A 19804-nucleotide genomic window follows, 5' to 3' on the forward strand; every position below is an offset into this window, starting at 1 on the left:
CGCGACGAGTCAATACTTGCACGCTCCTCGCGACCGTCCAGGTGTATCGCCTTCCGCACCATTGTCAACAAGTTCCGGATCTGAGACACCCACCCATCTATCGCGGCATTTTTATTCGGTCTCCTCTGATCGCGGTCGCGACCAAACCTTCCTTTCTCTTTTTTTTTCCCTTTCTTTTCATCGCGAATGACTCATTCCGTCTCTTAATAAGATCTATTGCCTCTCCCCCTCTCTAGTTCCCTTAAGCTTTCCCGCTTTATTCGTCTCGCAACCGTCCCATTTCCCCCGCATTTCTTTCTCGACACTTTTAAAACGCGATACGTGGGAAACGGCACGTTCTACGCGCATATTATCCGCAACTAGCACACATTGTTGTCGTGATCCGCGTGCGAAAATTAATTGAGCACATACGTACGTTTGAACTTTTATTGTATTTTAATATGCTCTCTACTTTAACATCGTTAATTATTTTGTTAAGTTATGACAACAATTAACATTCTTTTGTCACGTATAACAATATAGATGCGCGTTTATCTCTGCGATATGTTGCTTTCATCTCCTTTCATCTCCGTTAGAAGGCACCCTCGTAATGCAACCACGTAAATCCTGTTTAATTAATGTGTAGACCGAAAGAGGAGGAATGTCCGATGTAGCCGGCGCGTTGCGCCGGTGCATGGGAGCATCTCACGACGGTGATTATGCGTTCGTGATAGAGGTGGTCGAGACGATGACGTACGTGGAGGTCGATTTGTAGGGACTGCAGCAGGCAGAGGCGAAACGTTGATAGCGATCGTGGCGGCGGACGATAGCGTTGGGGGGTACTTGAGGGAGCTCGCCGTTTCCCTTATTCCTTCAATCAACGTCAGCTGGGGAGGAGAGTCTAGTATGTACCCTGAGCAAATACTCGTATGCCCCGCACTAGAGCAGCACAGAGCTCAATGACTACATCATCGTCGAGACGGCGGTCAAGCTAGAACGCATCTTCGCCCTCCATCGACAAACAATAATCGCCATTGATCCTTTTTCGGGATGACGTAAGCGATCACTCGCTAAATAATCATCGTAGAAAATCGCAAACGACAGTTTCGACTCCATTCCACAGTTTAATTTTAATTCGGACAATAGCCAGGTTAATATCTCAATAATTTATGTGGAATTCTTTAATAATTGAAAATATTTGTGGAAGAAATATGTGAGAGAGCATTGAGATTTTGCGAGCGAAAAGCTTGAAGGTAAAAACATTTCCGAGTAAATTCAAAGCTTACGGGTCGATACTCCGAATGATATCGCTAGCAGAAATAACGTTATATCAGGAGGAAATTTAGTTAAGGAAAATCTAAAATGAAGTAACTCATTTGTGAGCCATCATTATTTGCAAACTAGATCGAGAACTGGACCGCGAGAAGTGCATTTCTATTAAGAAAATGGCATTACGTTTTACAGCGACGATGCCGACGATCATGTAGTTGATAAAATTTCATACGTAGAGTTTCTAAAAAAAATCAAAGTAAACATTGTGAACGAAAATCAAATAATATGAAAATTGAAGTGATGAAAAATCAATATTGACCGATTAATGAGAACTAGAATAATACCTGCAAATTAGCTTCAACTAACGGTCGCTAATCAATCCATTTATCTCAACTTATCGGAGATGAGAAGGATCTTATTGCGATAGGAAGGAAGAGAGTCGGATACGTGCTCGCAAACGCGTTACGGGATATCTAAACAAGCTGTTTAGACGACTTCAAGTTAACCCAAATTGACTCAATTGAATTAACCAAGCCATCACAGTTGAACGCGATGTATTCGACATACTTGGGAACCGGCCCGTACGCGAGTGTCACCGTATCCGCGAGCGAGCCAGTCTTTCGCTTCTCATGCAAATAACGCATTGCGTTATTTCCAGCACTTTAACCCATCGTCCCGCTTCTCCGGTGATCCCTTTTTCTCACACGCCTCTCGGAGTCCTCCCTCCTTCGCCTCGCGTTCGCGAATTTAGCTGGTTAGCTGAATTGACGGCGTTTGGGAAAATTGGCTCGTATCCTCATCGGGTGCGCGCAGCGTCACCCGATGGTTCGCTTCGCAGGAGGCCCTCCCCGTCGCCCCCGTTCGCTCTTACGCGCATAATGTGCGCGTACACGACGACCGAGACACGCGCACGGACCAATCATGCCGAGTGTCTTTCGAGCGGTGCACGACGAGCGTGCTACATCCTCCCCTACCGCGTCGTCGTGGATCACCAAGAGCCTTCCGCTCCTCGAGCCGGTTCGTACATACGCGTGACCCGCTGACGCACGTCGTCTCCCCCTTCCTCGTGTCCTGTCTCTCATGTCAATTTACACCGGGGGCCGCGGAAGGAAGAGACGAGAGATATATAGGAACAAGCGCGGTAGCGGAGGAGAGCCTGCACGACGGGGCTTACGTATGAATGTAGAATCGGAAGGGATGTTGTGGATTGGAGTGTCCGCTTCTTGGCTGACCCTCGACCCTCGCGCGGCGTCGGAGTTCCTCCTCCATCATCAGCGTCGATGCTACATGCAATGTACGTATCTCCTTTGCCCCCTCGTCTCTTCGAAGGCTCTCCATCTTCGTCATCGGCGCTTTTACTCTGTCTTTCTCCCTTGGCCGCTCTCCGCGATACATGGATCGTCGGAAGTCACCTTCCTCATTATCATACCACCATGCCGCTCGCTCACTCGGACACAGCCTTCATCCTGTGCCCTAGTCACTTACGGCTCGCTGGTGATCAACCCAAGAGCGATCTGGTCCACGACCGGCCGTTCGAAAGGGCCGGCTACAGGTCGTACGAGTTGGCTCGAGAGCCACTGGCCTGGGGGACAAGACGCAAGTCCATTATACTCAATCACGGCGTGATTGGCTCAAACGATCAGACCACCGCTCGCCGCACTCGCTTCACTCCGCGGAGATTTGCGCGGACGTGCCACGTCGCATCTGTCTACGTCAAGAAGGGAAGATTCTGCTTTCTCGTCGATACGTTTTTTCGTTTCCGAACATTTTGTTGGCATATTATTAATAACAAATTAATTGAAACAAAAATAATGTGAAACAAATTCACTTTACGAATAAGCTATTTGAAAAAGTATCAAAAATATTATCGAAATGGAAAACTTTGGTATACGAGGAGGAAAATTCGTACGATTCTTAACATCTCACGCATTGGCCTTGCGCCCTGTTGATTAGCAATAAACATCGGATCTGTCACTCGCTAAGGGGATATTCGATCGATAGCTGGCGTCAACCAGGTGTTGCCAGCCTTAAGGGCAAAGGTGCGTCGATTCTGTTTGCGGGACCCCGAATGTAGATCAAGGTCCAGCTGCGCTAGAAACTATGATGCATCGTACGCTGTGTGACTCCCACACTCGTATCTATTCTCTTAGATCTTAGAAACGAGGATGACTCTCAATCTCCCGCTGAGTTATTTCGGACACGTTCGTTTTATCTTCACTCTTTAAAATCCCGCGTACGTCGTTAACAAGACACACGAGTTAAATTTTTATGTACTTTCTGTAACGTTCGTATAAACTGCACTGTATTTTTACGTCGAAATACGTAAAAACGATGCGCTCAACAATGCGCGATTTACTAGTTTTTCTAGAAAACGACGATGGTTCGTTCCGGAATACTTTTGAAAATGGCACATTCCAGACGCTTTCGCAGAGACATCGCGCCGTTATACGTCCCGCAAACATACGAAACTTTGGCAATTGAATATAATTAAGTAATCCTCGGTACCCGATAATGCTCGCGGCATGAATGCCGTCGTCGCAAAAACTAGAAAACATGTTGGCCGACTGCCATAAGAAGACTGCGCCTCGAAATGGCGACGACAATAACGCCAGTAATCCTGGACGTTCTTGGTTGCCAATATGCCGCGAACGTATCTCCATAATTACCTCGAAGAGTAGCCTGTGGCCAATAAAAGGTATAGAAGAAAAAGACTGAAGTCTATCTCCTTCTTTTCGATGCTTTGTCCGTTCGTCAGTGCTCTTTATTATATTGCAACTCACTAATAAAGAAATTTGAGATCACTTTCGTAAAAAATAATATTAAGAGAGAGAAAAGGGAAGGCAAATTGTGAAAAAAAATCTATTGAGAACATTTCAATTCTGGAAATGTCGCAGTACAAATTACCAAGATTTTTTTCTTTTCGTTTACATTTACTATGTTTTTAATTTGTTCCTCTATTTTATCTTTATTTGCAATTGAAATTACAAAATTAAGAAAATACTGACGTAGATTGATATGAATGGATAATAATATAACGTCGGAGCAAGAGCGGAAACCGTTACTCCTCCCCCGGCACGAGCCAGCTTGTTCGCGCGTTTCTCAAGACGTTAGAAAGGCAAAATCCGTTCAGCCCCAAGACGTTAGGGGAACCTTAGAGGGGTACAACAATGACAACAAGAAGCCGAAACGTCGGTTATGCCTCGAAACGGCAGCTGGCACGCGCTCCTTCCGTATCGTAAGAAGGTATTCCTACCTTCTTCGCCCTTCTCCTTCGTCTTTCCTCCTCGATGGGGCGAGCGTCTAAGGGGGAACCCGAGTCTCGAGAAGTTACCTCGATCGGGTATACAATCAGGGGATACCTGGACATTTAAATCGGGGACACCACCCGGCGAACCACCTGAATTCTACCGAGGGGGCCTCCTTGATCTTGCAGTGTCGTCGGTAACGGGGGAGTTCCTTAGCTCTACGTTTTAAGATTACAAATTTTCTTTGGAATTTTTTTGCAATAAAAATTATTTCATTCTTTGTTTAATTCATAGCTACACGCAACCGTATAATTTTTTTTTATGCTCTACATAAAACTTGATCTCAATACAATTAAAAGGAGATAATTTGCTTATTTGTAAAACGTTATTAGACAATCGTTTTATTGTTTTTCAAGCTTGTTAAATCAGATACGGTATATTACTGTAAACGATACATTTTTAACGATGTCTGTATTAATGAAATACAACTGATAAGCTTTAACAAGCTTCATTGATTTTACTTTTATACGATACTCGTAGATAAATATAAATACCGAGATCAAATTGACCAGCGTAATTAATTCTATAAACCATTAAATTAATATAATAAATCATTAAACAAAAGTGCGACTGTTCTCACTGCATAAATCCACCGGTCTCCGATTTTGATGCCGCAACCTCGCGTCCACGCCATTGAGGGCAAAGACCGTTGTTCCTATTTCCTTCCCTCAGGGAGGACGAAGGGCGTCGCAGGAGTTTTTGTAACCTTTAATATCAGACGTTAGCGTTTCCCACCACAAGAAATCATGGGAACACATTGAAGGAAGGTCGTGCACACGTCTCGTGAAAAGTCTCAGAGATTTGCGATCGCACCTTGGAAAACCTCTCTGAGACGATCGTTGATTTTATATAAAGGAAACGCCATTGAATTGAGAAGTCACGTTCTCCGTTTCGTTAAAATATAAATTTGTACATCTGTACATCTATCGAGAAATGTACAAAACTTAACTATGGGAAACATGCATAAATAGTTACTTTCGTTAGTATTTAATCATCATTAATATTTAAAACGAATGCGTCAGGAGTGCGGACATTCTGAGAAAGGACGAGACTCAAGTTTCTTCTTAAACCGTATTCTTATAGAATTTCGGCCTTCGCCCCGAATGCGAATGCAACGCGAGGCACGAGCCGGAATGCCGCAACGTTAAACTTTCGAAAAACATCGGTGCTCATTATCGCCTGTTATCTGCAACGGCATGAATGGGAACCGAAATCGAAATGAAAACGGCGAGAAGGTCATGCTCACGTGTCAGGAATAACACAAGCGTGGCGTTGACCCACATTGTTTTTGAAACGCGATTAAACTCATTGAAAACGACCGAAGGTAGATTAATGGCGTCGGGGCGCGTAACCGCGAAAAGCGGGGCAAAAAGCGAAACAAATTTAACGAGCTGTGAATTATGAAAATCGGTGACAGGCCGCCGCTTTTAAATGCTCTCTCGCGCTCTCTCCGGCTCGCGGCCTGCCGGGTCGATTCTCTCTCTCTTTCTCTCGCCAGTTTGGTTTGGGCGCGTGCCAGTGTGTGTTGAATCGAAACGATTCGAATGCAAAATAATAATAAAACAGTGGGGCTCGTTGAAGGCGGGTGCGGTGGGCGTCGGGGGTGGGAGAGAGCGGGTAGACGACAGAGAGGCGGGGTCGGCAGCGCATTAACGCAATTAACCTCCAATTAATAACACATCAATTGACACCCGGTCAACTTGTTGCATCAGAGCAGGCCGATAATATGCTGAACGCGTGTGAACCGTGTGTGTACATGTACGATGGGCCGCCGTGTGCGCCGCCGACGCGTGTGAGTACTCCGGCGGCGTACGTTTCGCTTGCGCGTGTGCGCGTGTCTACACGTTTGCGCTTAGGCAAGACCACGGATGTGGCCGTGTTTGTGCGGTTGCGGATGCGTGTTACGGCTACGAAGTATGCCTATCCACCCTATGTATCGTCGTAGGCATAATGACGAAACGAATGTTACAATAATTTTATATATACCGGGAGGGTGAAGTCAGTACGTGCCTAAGCGTCGTGCGTGCATACGTGCATGCGTGAATACGCGATGGACATGGACTGATGACCACAGTCGAGTTCCCATGCAACCCCCTGCGAGCACTCTCACCACATGACACCTACAGGGGGTGGAATTCCGATACACATGCCACTGCTGTGTTACCTCGACAACGCCATGTGGGGTACGTACACCATGTGATGCTCGCATAGGAACTATCTTCCTTCGTTTCTTCGCTTGTGTTTCACAAGAGGGGAACTAAAAAAATTCTATATGACACGCACGAATATAACAACACCATAGTTACGGAACGTAAGTTCAAGTATTTGTAAAATTTCCTGGTCGAGGTTGCATAGTTCTCAAATTGTTACTCGACTTACGATTTCTCATGTCGTCATCTACTTAAAAAAAAAACAACGATCACTCGTAATATTGACTATCACCTTGAAGTTCTATCGAGAGTTCCCCATGCGTTAACTATCGTACGTATTACTTGCGGACCCTATCACTATGCACTATAATCACGCTTTGAAATCTACCCACCTGCTTAAATGGTAAATATCGTATGACGTACAGGAAATGATCATTGGTGACTTGCTGATGTATGTTTTTTGTTGCATTTTAATAATCGCTGATTTATTTAACACATTGAACGAAGATTTTACGCTCTATATGCAATTAACTTCCATATATTACTTCCGTGGTTTATTTATCAATAATTTATAGATAGTTTATTATCCCTCGCGGTGAAAAATTTTTTCCGTAAAAGTTTTATTATTATAAGAAAAAAATGTATGTTTTAAAACGGGGAAAAAAAGAAAAGTTACGTATTTATTTGAGAGTACCTGCCAAAAGTCAGTCGTCAGATACCAGCAGCGGTAGTAAGACTCCGTTTCCCCTGCGCTCGCCTTGGTGAACGCACTCCTCGTGCGGTAATTAGCTCGTCGCGTCTACTTCCGAATCGACGCAACAGTGGGAGAGTTCCTGAAGCCATTTCCGGCAGGGCACCGGCACCTTTTTGTTTTCCCCTTTTCGTCCCACGCATGACAGCACACGGGGAAGTACCGATCAAAAACGGGAAAGACAGAAGTTCGTCCGACCCCCCTCGAAGCGTCCCTTCTATCCAGGTACAATCGTCGTCCCATAGACCTTATCGAGGTCGACACCATATGTCACTTCTGGAGTAACGAGGGCCGCAGCAAGCGCTGCACCCCTCTAAAGTAATTGCCAACGGAACTGCCTAGTAATTTCTCGGAACGAATCGTTCCTCTTCGAGGAAGCGCCCGAGAGAACGCGCTAACTTGCCGTAATTGAACGTTTACGTAATAGTGATTCAAGTGCGCAATGAGGACGTCGATGATGCTTCAAATACGCACGCGTATCTGCTCATATTTCAACTGTCTTCCTGTTACGCAATTTGTGCAATTTTCTTAAAAAAAATATATATATATCATAATTATCATAATTTTATTCAATACGTTTTACTTCTTAACGTCATACATTTTTACATAATTTATTCTCGCAAAAACTTTAATGACTTTGAAATAAAAAGAGTAAAATTTTATTTTTTTTTATTCATAAAAGACAATTTTTACTAAACTTTCTTTATTTTGTGACATCTCACGCATTGTTCTCTGCTAACTCTTTTGACTTCTTCATACGTATTGGAACAAATATCGGTGTATCCTCGTACGCATGGGGTTTATGCGTAGGCGAACTATGGAATATTGTCGGCTTATTGAGCGCAGGTGCTTTAAACTGCTCAGCTGTTGCTTCGAATCTCACGTACGTGTGCACAAACGCGTGTGCTCGTGCACTGTATTAGTACGTATTCAGGCTCTATGCCGTAACGCATACGCGCAACTACACAAACGTCTCACTTACGCACTTATACGCAGCGTCAATTGAACTGCATGACGATCGAAGCTTCTAACAGGCCGTACCATTGACGAATGAAGAGCGATTATTTGCGCGCGTGGAGACTTTAACAAAAAAGGATTCCATTAAATTAAAATATTTCGTGCCGTAAATAATTGCAACGGCAATAACGAAATATCGTCGCCTCATTATGATTTGTAATAAAGTTAAATTGGCAAACGGTAAATTTATGAGCAAAATGAGGATGTAAACATAGGCTGTATAAATATGAAGGTGCAGAAGAGAGAGAGAGAGAGAGAGAGAGAGCTCGATTCTATTTTTCTCATTTAAGTAAGCCAGATGGGCCTGGTCTATGATCGAGCGAGCAATGAGTGGACTATCAATTACTTTTTGTGCCCCCCTTTCTTTCGCTGAGTATATCGACCGACGATGGTATGCATCCCCCGGCGAAGAGACCACAGGCGGAACTGCTTATGTATCGAATAAGATATTCAACGCAAGTAATTTTCTTATGGCCGCTTCTCAGGCGAGCCACCCCCTTCTTCGCTAACCCCCTCGTAACTCACTATACTTTGAGTTTTTGCTTCTATCGGCCGCAGGGTGTTCGGACGAAGGGTGAAACATATTGCTTGCAACTGTCACCCGCGGTCTGCTCTTCTTCTTCGTCACCGTCGTCGTCGCCCTCGCCGTGGTCGATCATTGTATTTTTAACCGATAACACTTCGCACTCCTTTCTCGCGTTCTGTCGTACCGTGACGTCATCATAGAATTAATGTATTTTTCTCAATCAAATGCTCGTATCTTATAAAGTAAGAAATATCTTGTACAAATTCAATTTCTAATCTCTATCGTGAAATATATGTGTCTAAATATAACGCGATACAATAGAATATTAAAATAAAATATTTGTAAAAAGAAAGTAAAATAAAAACGCACGTACGCGTTTCTACCTTCAATATAAAAAAAAAAAAATGCTTGCAAAGAAGACACATTATGATTACAAGAATTAATGATGTAGCTATAATAGCCTATATTAAACATTCTTGCCGTGCATTCGATTTGCGGTTAAAATAAGATAAGCTAATAATAAGAGGAAATGACAAGTGTACACACACCGTCGAGTACTTCCTATCTACGGAAACGACGTTTCTTTCAATGCAACGGTCTATATACAAAGCTTAAAATACTCTAGAGAATGCTATTATCGTTCCCTTGAATCGATTCTCTTACTATATATATATAGACAAGCGATATTCGTTTAGTCGGCACAGATCGGTAAGATGAATCGTGTCTTCTTTTTATTACAGACGTATCGGAGAATTGCGGCCACGAAAATCGAGACGAGGGAGCGAGGGGCACTTAGCCCTTTGGCGAGCTCGAAGGATGCAGCTCCCAGGCGGGAGCACGAGGATTCCGCACGCGAGAATACCGGCTTCTCTTCTGGTTATCATCAACGGCAACAACATCGCAACGATCACCGGGAGTAAACGCATCGGTAGCAACAGCGGCGGTCCCGGTTACAACAATTACCGTAGCAGAAGTAGTAAGAAGCACGACAGCAGCGGATACAGACCCGATAACGAATCGAACCTTCCAAAGAAAATCCGTCATCCCGAGCCGAGGGCGGACGGCCGACATCAAGTCACCAAGCAGCAGCCTCAGCCGTTGGCAGCGTCAGCTCTACGGCGGAAGGTGCGGGGCGAGGAATAGTGAAAAGAAAGCAGAGAAAAAGCGAGGAACGACGGAAGAGGAAGAAGAGGAAGCGCGAGAGAAGGAGAAGAAGGAGAAGAGGAGGAAGCAGGAGTTCGTTGGGAAAGAGAAAGCTGCCGGCGTCGTCGTCGTCGTCGTCGGCGGCGGCAGCAGCAGAGGAAGCAGAGGAGGCGACGGAAGAGGAGGAGGAGGCGGTGGCGGCGAAGAAGACGGAAAAGGAAGAGGAGGAGAGAAGAAGACCGAGAAGGAGCAACGGCAAAGGCAAAGGAAGTGGAGAGAGAGGCGGTGGTGGTCGGTGGCGGACAAGGTGGGGAGCATTATAGCTAGAAGGAACGCGGAGAAAAGGCAGCTGTAGTAGTAGGGGGGTACCGGAGAGACTACACACAGTGTGCAGAAGCCGAGGCAGCGCACTGAGCCACAAGGGGCTATTCGTGCGAGAAGGGGAGGGTGACAAGAAGCCCTGGCGGGGAGGGGACGCGGAGGCCTTCGGGGGGCCGACCAACCAGACGGCCGATGATGTCATCGGAGGAGGAGACCGAGTGTTTCGCCCTCTACGGAGCAACCACGGAAAGCAAGCAACAGCAACTCCTGAAGAAGCAGAAGCGCACCAGACAGCGCGTGGACGCCGGCGAGCCGCGCAACAGTTACTCGAGTATACCGAACTTTAGCTCCCGGCCATCCTTCCTCGGTGGTGGTCTATACGGCTCGATCTTTAGTGGTACCGGGCCACCGTCGCATCAACAACAACAGCAACAGCAGCAGCAGCCGCAACAACCATCGCAGCAACACCACCAGTCACAATCGCAACAACAGCAACAACAGCTCCAGCCTGTTGCTGGAGCGACTGGGAGTCAAAGTCATTTAGGTACAGCTACGACGGGTCCTACAACTCAGCAGCATTCCGCCCACGCGGCCTTCGGCTTCTTCGGGGCTCCGGGCTTCGGCCCCGCCAAGATGCTGAACGAGTTATTAGGAAGGCAGGTCAAACAGGCGAGTGACGCTGGCGGATCACCGCCAGAGGGCGGTCACGGGATGACCGGTGCCGGCATGGATCCCGCCTCGAATTTGCAGCCAGGCGCCGTGGTTAATTGTGATGATCCCGCCACGGCCGACCTCACGCAGCACATGTTACGTGACATGCTTCTGCAGGGTCGCAAACTCTCCGCTCTCGGCGTGCAAGAGCAGCCGAACAATAACAACAGTATACACAGTAACAATAATAATAATACTACCGCGGAATTACTTAAATCACAGCATCAGCAAAGTCCACAACAGCATCAACAGCAAAACAGTGATAGTGCGCGCAGTGGAACAGTGCAGAGTGGCGGGGAGGAGAGTGGTGATGGTAATAACGTCGTGAATAGCGCGAATCATAGTGACCGTGATACCGTGATGCCAGGCGATGCTGAGGACAGCGCTGAGGATGCTGCCTCCGCGGCACGCGCGATGGAGGAGGCCTTTGCCGAGGCCGGTATGGAACCAGGGGCGAACTTGGACGGATCGGATTGCGAGCAGAGCCTACCTCCTAGCCCAACGGCACCAAGATCGGGCTCGGTCTCCGTTAAAGAAGAGATACAAGATTCGCTCAATATCAAACGTAGTCCCAGTCACTCTCCTTGTCCGATCGTGCCAAAGACCGAGACGAACTCTCCGACGACGGAAATTAAACGCGCTCGCGTGGAGAACATCGTCAGCACGATGCGCAGTAGCCCGGCGCTTCAGCCGGCAACGGTAAACGGTTGCAAGAAGCGCAAGCTCTATCAACCTCAGCAACAGACGGTGCATCACGTTCTCCATCATAGCGTCAACGATACTATGATGGATGACGAAGACGATAGTGAAGAGGAGGAAGACCCGACGACGATCAAGCAGAAACGGGAGGAGAAAGATAACCTGAAGATACAATTGAAAATGTTGCATGAGCAATTGGCAGAAATGCAACAAAAATATATGGAACTCTCCAGTAGAATGGAGCCAGATACAAGTGAGAGCGGCGACGCGCCACCCAGTCCTCAACATCAACCGCAACCACCGCCAAGACCGCCACGACCTCATCCACCGCCGTACAACGGCCTCCCGGCCCTCCCACCCGATCACCCTCACGCAGCGGCTGCCGCTATGTATCATATGGGGCATAAACTCTATTTTGAACAACAGCATGCTGCCCTCGAAAGAATGAAACAACATCAAGAAGCGGCTGCGCGACAGCAACAACAACAGCAGCAACAGCATCAGCAGCAGCAGCAGCAGCAGCAGCAACAGCAGCAGCAGCAGCAGCAACAACATCAACGACAGAGTTCGCCACCGCCACCAAGCCAATCTCAGCAACAAAGCCAGAACAACACTGGACCCTCGACGCCGCAAACGCCGCAAATGCAATCAGCCAGTACGCCAATTCAGCATAAAGACTTCCAGGAAAGGTTAAACGTCTTCAGGGGTGCTGCCGCAGCAGCCAGCTCGTCCGGCCCTCATATCACCGGAGCCGATTTAGAAGGCCTGGCGGATATTTTGAAGACGGAAATAACTTCTTCTTTAACCAATCTGATTGACAGTATAGTAGCAAGGTTCGTGCAGCAGAGGAGGTTTCTCGGTAAACAAACCGAGGCAGCGCAGGCTGCTGCCGAGCAGCTCAATAAGGACCTCCTTTTGGCGAGCCAAATGCTTGAAAGAAAATCGCCGAGAACGAAAGTAGTCGACAGAGGAGCTCCACAACCACCCGGTGGCCCAAACGGGCCACGGGGGCCCCTCAACGGTGGGCCCCCTCCTCCACAACCCACGGGGTTTTCGCAAATCGGGTCCATAGGTGGTGTTCCCCATGGCCCTCATGCTGGCCCCACGGAAAACAATCTTAACCAGATGAATCAGCTGCCCTCGCACGCAAGGCCGAGCGTTGGTATGTTTCAGACCCCAAAACCGCCGACGATATACGCCATGGCCTCCATGCAAGCGCAGCAGCAACAGCAACACCAACAGCAACATCAGCAACAACGCGAGCAGCAACAAAGGGAGCAACAACAACGCGACCAATATTGCAATATGAGAGGTGACGAGAGAGAAAACAGGGACTCGGAACAAAATGAGGCCCTGTCACTGGTCATGACGCCGAAGAAAAAACGTCATAAGGTAAGCATTGTAACTCGACATATTCATATAAATTAATTTAAAGCATATACATTTAGATTAGTGATCACATTAATATAACATATATACTGGTATAAATTGCTATCTTTTTCACAAAAAAATGTACATAATTGTACAATTTTTTACGTATATATATCAAAAAATATGTTAACTTTGTCATTCATAATTTTCGAGTAATGCTACATAAATTTAAATCAATGAAATTCGAGTAAAAGCATTATAGTCTCTCAATTTTTATTTAATAAATGCTTTCATACATTAGTTAGAAATAAAATAAAATTATATTAAATTTTTCGTATACTTCAGAAAAGATTTTAATTTCAAGTTAATTATTCATAATTTTCGAATAATGTTATATAAATTTAAATCAATGAAATTATAAGTAAAAGCATTATGGTCTCTCGATTTTTATTATTATTTTTATTTAATCCGTTTTCATGCTTTAATCATAAATAAAGTAAAATTATATTAATTTTTACGTACACATCAGAAAAGATTTTAATTACATTAGAAAAATCATTCATAATTTTCGAATAATGTTATGCAAATTGAAATCAATGAAGTCACAGCAAAAATATTATAATCTTCCTATTTTTATTATTTTGATATAATGTTAATTATAAATTAAATTATATTAATTTTTACTTGTATATCAGAAAAAAACTTCAAGTTATTATAAATTTTCATATAATGCTATGTAAATCGAAATAGATGAAATCACAAGAAAAGTATTATATTCTCTCGATTTTTAAAATCATTTTTATACGTTTTCATAAGTTAGTTATAAGATAAATTAATTTATATTAAATATAGAAAAATGATAAAAGTCTGACTAAAAAAAAATACTAATTAGTACGCTTTACAGGTGACGGATACGAGAATTACTCCCAGAACGGTGTCCAGAATCCTAGCGCAAGAGGGTAACGGATCTCAAGGAGGTAGTGATAGTCCCCCGCCTCCTCCACCGCCGAGACCCTATCATGCGCCACCACCGATGCTGCCGGTGTCTCTGCCAACCAGCGTAGCGATACCAAATCCAAGCCTCCACGAGAGTCAAGTGTTCTCGCCCTATTCGCCGTTTTTCAATCCTCACGCGAGTCATCCTGGTCAAGTACCACCGCCGGGGCCACATCATTTACCCGCGAGTCCTCCGGGTGGAGGTGTAGAACTCAGGGATTCCCCTCCACTGCCCCATCCGCCGGCTATGTTGCATCCAGCCTTGTTGGCGGCAGCCCAGCACGGCAGTCCGGACTACGGACACCTTAGGATGGACAGCAATGACCGAGCTAGCGACTGTAATTCCGGCGACATCAGTTACGATGGAATTCAGCCTACAATATCCTTTACTAATACTTATATGCTGACGAGCAAAATTGGTAATAATGCTTTGCAATTTTATGAAATTTTCTTCAGATAACATTTTAAAGAATTTTAATATATATTTTATTACAATTAAAATCAAGAGAGAGAGAGAGAGAGAGAGAGAGAGAGAGAGAGAGAGAGAGAGAAATTAATATTAATTTTTTCTACGTATCTACTAAAAAATTAAATGAAAATTAAATGAGAAAAATATGTTATCTGAAGATTAATTCAGATGTTAGAAAGTATTTAGAAATACGAGAGAAAACGATTAAGATACTCGGGGATATTTTTTGAGATAGAAGAGAAGCGGAACTCGAAAAGTTTAGGATGTAGCGGAGAGTTTTTTGACAGAGAGAAAAAGCTGAGCAAAATGGCTTGAACGCTCGTTCGCTCGCTTCGAAGGCGGCTGAAGCGAGGAAGCTCGGACGAATGTTAGATTAGTTTGCCACGGAGTTAGGCTAATGTTGGCTGCACCTACGAGTAGAGTTTGTCCGGCAACAACGCACCGAGCCAAAAGTTCTTTGCCTACCTCGGCCCACCCTCGGCCTGCAGTCTCACCCAACTTCGCAAGCCAATAATCTGTCCCGCAATTTCGCAATTTCAACCTGAGCATTTCGCGAACTTTACATTTCGAGCGTCTCCTCGGCTTATCCCAGATAAGCTACTTTCGCTGAGACGATGAGACGAGCTCTTGTAAAGCTAAATTTTCTGAGCGTCAACTTTTGTCTGTAAATATGCATTTCATTTTTCGATGTGTGCAAAAAAGATGTTCATGTTTTATTTGTTACATTTATACCGATCACATTTTGGTACGGAAACGCCTGACAAAAATGACCGTGCATAATAGAGCGAAAATTTTATTAAACCTTTTAATCGAGTTTATTAAAATAAATTTACATTGCTTGACAAATCACATTTTTTTCCTATTTTTCACACAATTTAGTAATTTATCACGCAATTTTTAAATATTCATAAATAATGATAAATATTTAATATAATATGTTTAATATACATGATAACAATTAATATTAAAAATTTATAGATTAATATTGCAAAGAAGAGAATTCTGCTTTTTTGCGGAACAATTTGAGTCAAGTTATAAATTTATAATGGTTTAAGAAATCACGTACTAGTGAAAAATCGTGTCTAAATTTTATTTGACATTAGAAGTATCAACATTTTTTACTCACTAAAAGTACCAAGCAAATGAATTACTATAAAAATTAATGTGATGGAAAAAAAATATTTTATCAGAATGAAAAAAATAATTGAAAAGAATTAGGATAATAATTTAAAAAATAGAAACTTGTAGTATTAAAAAATTCTCTTGACCTTTTTCGGAATGATTAAAATAGCCGCAATTGCATCTGGTTAAGGTGCACTCTTAGGATCGTCAGAAAATGATCGCAAAAGCGAACGGTTCACCAGCTCAATTATCGTGCACGATCCACCCAGCCGCGGTTTGCTTCTGAGTTACCGAAAGAGCGTGCAGAGATCCGGTGGCTTGCGAATCGGGAGTTCGCCTCGGTGCAGCGAGGAAAAAAAGGCGAGTGTCGCGCGGGTTCGTGTGAGCGCCGATCGTCCGATGCAATGTCGGAACTGCATCGGCCGTGTTGGACCGGGTCGCTCGATCGGGTAGCGTGCCGTTCTTTGCTGCCTTTTTAGTCGGCCTTTGATGTAAAATCAATGGCGCATTTTTTTCACTCCCTCCTCTCTCTTGGGGTAGGTCGAGCGCGTTGTGCATCGCCGTGACACGATCTGCTGTTCCGCGCTCCTCCGGACGCATCATCCTAGTCTCATCGCGGTTCTCGCTGGTATTTGATGCATCCGAATTTATTGTGCTGCCTTACGCCCTCTTTGCGTCTCTCTTTTTTCGAAAGAAGCTATCTTAAAATTTTTTAGCGCGAGATCAATGCGAGATTATGTACTAATATTTCACGTTTATAGTATCGAGCATATACGTTTTGAGAGAATCACGTTGAAAGTACTGTAGCAGCGTGGTAAAGTCGTGCTAATTAATCGAATAAGATTGCGATGAAACCGCATGTAGGGATCCTATTACCAATAAGAAATCGATAAGGCTTCTGCTGAGGATACCAATCGTAAACTAACTTCGCGGTAAGAACCCTTCTATCACCTGCCCTCGCGATAATCGCAATTTGTACGATTTCTGATCCAATTCGATACGAAAGAAAACACGATTATGTTTGAGATACTTAGACGTCCAAGAAACGAATCGACGCTTCTCTTCACTGTACTTTTTTTTTCTTTTAGCTTAATTTTTTTTAGAACAAAAAATTTTTCTTTCTTCTACTTTTCGATATGTTTATATATATATATATATGTATGCATTGCAAAATGAGTATTTCCTTAACCACGGTGAACTCGTCGACGCTGACGCCGATGCATCTGAGGAAGGCGAAGCTGATGTTCTTCTGGGTCAGGTACCCATCCTCAGCCGTCCTTAAGATGTACTTCCCCGACATCAAGTTTAATAAAAACAATACAGCGCAGCTGGTCAAGTGGTTCTCCAACTTCCGGTGAGTAATCTGTCATTTTTAATTTATATTAGCAATTCAACGCGTAAAATCTTTCTATATCGTTCTGCGCGAGCGGCTTATTCCTCGAGTAATATTCCGCCGTTCTCTCGTTCATTAAGTATTGTACATAAAAAATCAAAGATTTTAAAGATACCTTGCTTTATCGAAAAACAAAATAAGTTCACGTAAGAGATTTTTATATACTTTTTTTTAAATCTTTGAATAAGTGAATGTATTAAAGCGTGGCAAATGTACTGATGGCAAATAATTCTTTTAAATTTAAATTTTTACCTATCCAAATTGAAATCTTTCTAAAATGTATGCAATTGATTCGTAAATTTTCAATCTCATTTTAATCGAGGATTATTTTCGTCGGTACGGTTACTGCTGTTGAATGGGTAACTAAATTCATGAGAACGAGCGGACGGTCCAGTAGAAAATCTCAAGGATACGGTGGACAGCCGTGTCGCCACTCCCCTACGTAATCTCGAACATTTTCGACATCTCGTGCGGTACTCCCACGAAAGAATGGAATCGTGCAAGACGTTTCTGATAACAGAGGCGCGTTTCGTGTATGCAAACGAGAACGAGGTTTTCGAGGGATCGACCACTCCCTTTGCAGAAGCGGTCAGAACCCAAGAGACGAGAGTCACGATGGGTGTGTCCGAATCTTAATTACCCTCTCTCGTAGAGCAGCTGGGGATAAGTAACGCTACCTACATAGCGCCAGGTATAGAAGCGTAGGAAGCCGGTGGCTACCGACGCATACTGTCCGGCAGGCATTAGCCTGATTATAATTAGGCTGAGTACAGTACAGATCCAAGATACAAGGCGGTCGAAGGCGGATCGCCCGCGTGCCCTCGTCGTTACATTATTACCGCTTTCTTATCGCGGGATGTCCACTCTCGTGAAAATCGTAAGTCCTTCGCACGGTGGCATCGTGTGCGGTGACATTGCTCTCACAATTAGCGGCATAGAGACCACGTGCTTGAGATATATTCTAAATGAAAAATGCATATGTGATGATAAATAAAATGTTAACGAGCACATGCGCTTAGTAGTTCTAAGTTAATTACAATATCGAGTTAATTACAATATCTTATATTATTTAGTCCTACTCGACTCGTCATTGAGTCGGAGGGCATCTTTCACTGTAGTACTTTAACGTCGTTTCGATTTCAAGTTGACGCGAAGCACGAATCATCAAGATAATCCAACAGAACAAGATATCATACGTGTAAAATTGCGAAAATAAAAACTAAAAGGGTTCTGTCTATTTTGGCAGTGACGCGAGCATCACTGTTAATTATCAGTCTATTGTTCTGTGTAACTTTATTCATCGGGCCTATCCAAAAAGAGTGGAATCGCGAATAAAAGAGCAAGCACGTGGTCTGTTTGCAAAACTTCCAAACGTTCGGCGAAATTGCACGCTCGTATTTCACGGTACGCATAAAGCTAATTACCGCTTCAACACATTTCGGTACATTTGACCCGAGGGGTTTTTTCGCCTCCTCGCCATTCCGTCCATGTACCCTCCCCGAAATCTTCTTTAATGAGATTTATCTGTGCCTTGTGTGTGGACTTTGGAATTTCATGTAGAAAAAAAATGTTTTTAAACAAACTGGATAGATGCTTTCTCATTAACTCAAAAATCAAATTTAATCCGAAGAATCAAACGTTCCGCGTGGTACGCCGTATATTGCGCTATATGATTTGCGTTTGCATCGATATAACCGTGAACGTGCTTAAATGTGGAACATGTTAGTCACGGTATACCATGATATAATCAGAAGTTTGCATTTATTTTTCTTATACGAGATACATCTATCGGTGTGTATTAATTTATAAAATGTATGTCAATAATTTATGAAACAAGATCTTAATTCATTATTTGTCCAATAAGGATTTTAAAACACTTCAGGAAAATGATTTATAGTTATTTATTTATTATTCGTTTCTAATCGAAATTGTATATAAAACTTTTATATGCTTGAAAATTTTCTCAAAGAAAGTTAATAAAAAAAAATTTTGAAGATATCTATTCTATTCTGCCAGTCTCTGCGTACAATTCTTTCCTTTCGCAGCTAATCACGTAAAGGTTTGCCCCGTAAATTTTTTCTCCTTTTTCCCTACCAGCCGTTGTCGCGCGTGCTCGATCTGATAGCCTAATGCACGGCTTCCTATGCGGAAATGCCTCGCTACATTATTCTACGCTCCTACGTGCGCGGCCGGCTCTCCACCCCTTTTCCCACCCTAGATCATCGTTGTACTTTTGTCACGAGAATGGGTCGAGACCATCGTCGCTGCCACCTGCTACGTCGATTATTATATCGTTGTCTCGTATAAAATATACAGACCGTCAACTAGAAGCCTAAGCGCATTCTTAATGATTGATCAATCTCCAACTATCGATTCATTGATATTAAGGGGGCGCGATGCGTACACCGTAACAAAGGAAAAAAGAGTGCAAAAATTCTATTTTTTTCCCGCGCGCCGGATAATGTAACACGAATATGTAGTTTTCCCCCTAGTTACAATATTTATGGATATTCCTCGCGCGTACGGTTGTTGGTAAAGTTATTATAAAAGGAGGCAACGAAATTAGTTATTACATCGCC

The 19804-nt window shown here is 43.9% G+C and overlaps 2 protein-coding genes and 1 long non-coding RNA gene across 7 annotated transcripts in view; 2 read left to right on the forward strand and 1 right to left on the reverse strand.

Moving 5' to 3' along the window:
- LOC113003593 overlaps nt 1–10201 on the forward strand; it is an 81736-nt gene extending 71535 nt beyond the window's left edge. For both annotated transcript variants that reach the window (XM_039448285.1, XM_039448286.1), the window contains exon 4: nt 9741–10201. In XM_039448285.1, coding sequence (XP_039304219.1) covers nt 9817–10143 — 327 coding nt within the window. In that variant the 5' untranslated portion in view covers nt 9741–9816 and the 3' untranslated portion in view covers nt 10144–10201. The remainder of the gene's footprint in view (nt 1–9740) is intronic.
- The window catches only part of LOC105195650, a 264949-nt gene that overhangs the window by 83765 nt on the left and 161380 nt on the right, over nt 1–19804 (reverse strand). The window lies entirely within an intron of this gene.
- LOC105195661 (homeobox protein prospero) overlaps nt 10614–19804 on the forward strand; it is a 29637-nt gene continuing 20446 nt past the window's right edge. Inside the window, exons 1-3 of one of the 4 annotated variants that reach the window (XM_026136398.2) lie at nt 10614–13266; nt 14138–14620; nt 17032–17186. In XM_026136398.2, the coding sequence (XP_025992183.1) occupies nt 10657–13266; nt 14138–14620; nt 17032–17186 (3248 nt within the window). In that variant the 5' untranslated portion in view covers nt 10614–10656. The remainder of the gene's footprint in view (nt 13267–14137; nt 14621–17031; nt 17187–19804) is intronic. The other 3 variants (XM_026136400.2, XM_026136399.2, XM_026136401.2) reach the window with 3 other exon arrangements.

The sequence above is a fragment of the Solenopsis invicta genome, chromosome 4, assembly GCF_016802725.1.
Source record: "Solenopsis invicta isolate M01_SB chromosome 4, UNIL_Sinv_3.0, whole genome shotgun sequence".
NCBI lineage: Eukaryota > Metazoa > Arthropoda > Insecta > Hymenoptera > Formicidae > Solenopsis > Solenopsis invicta.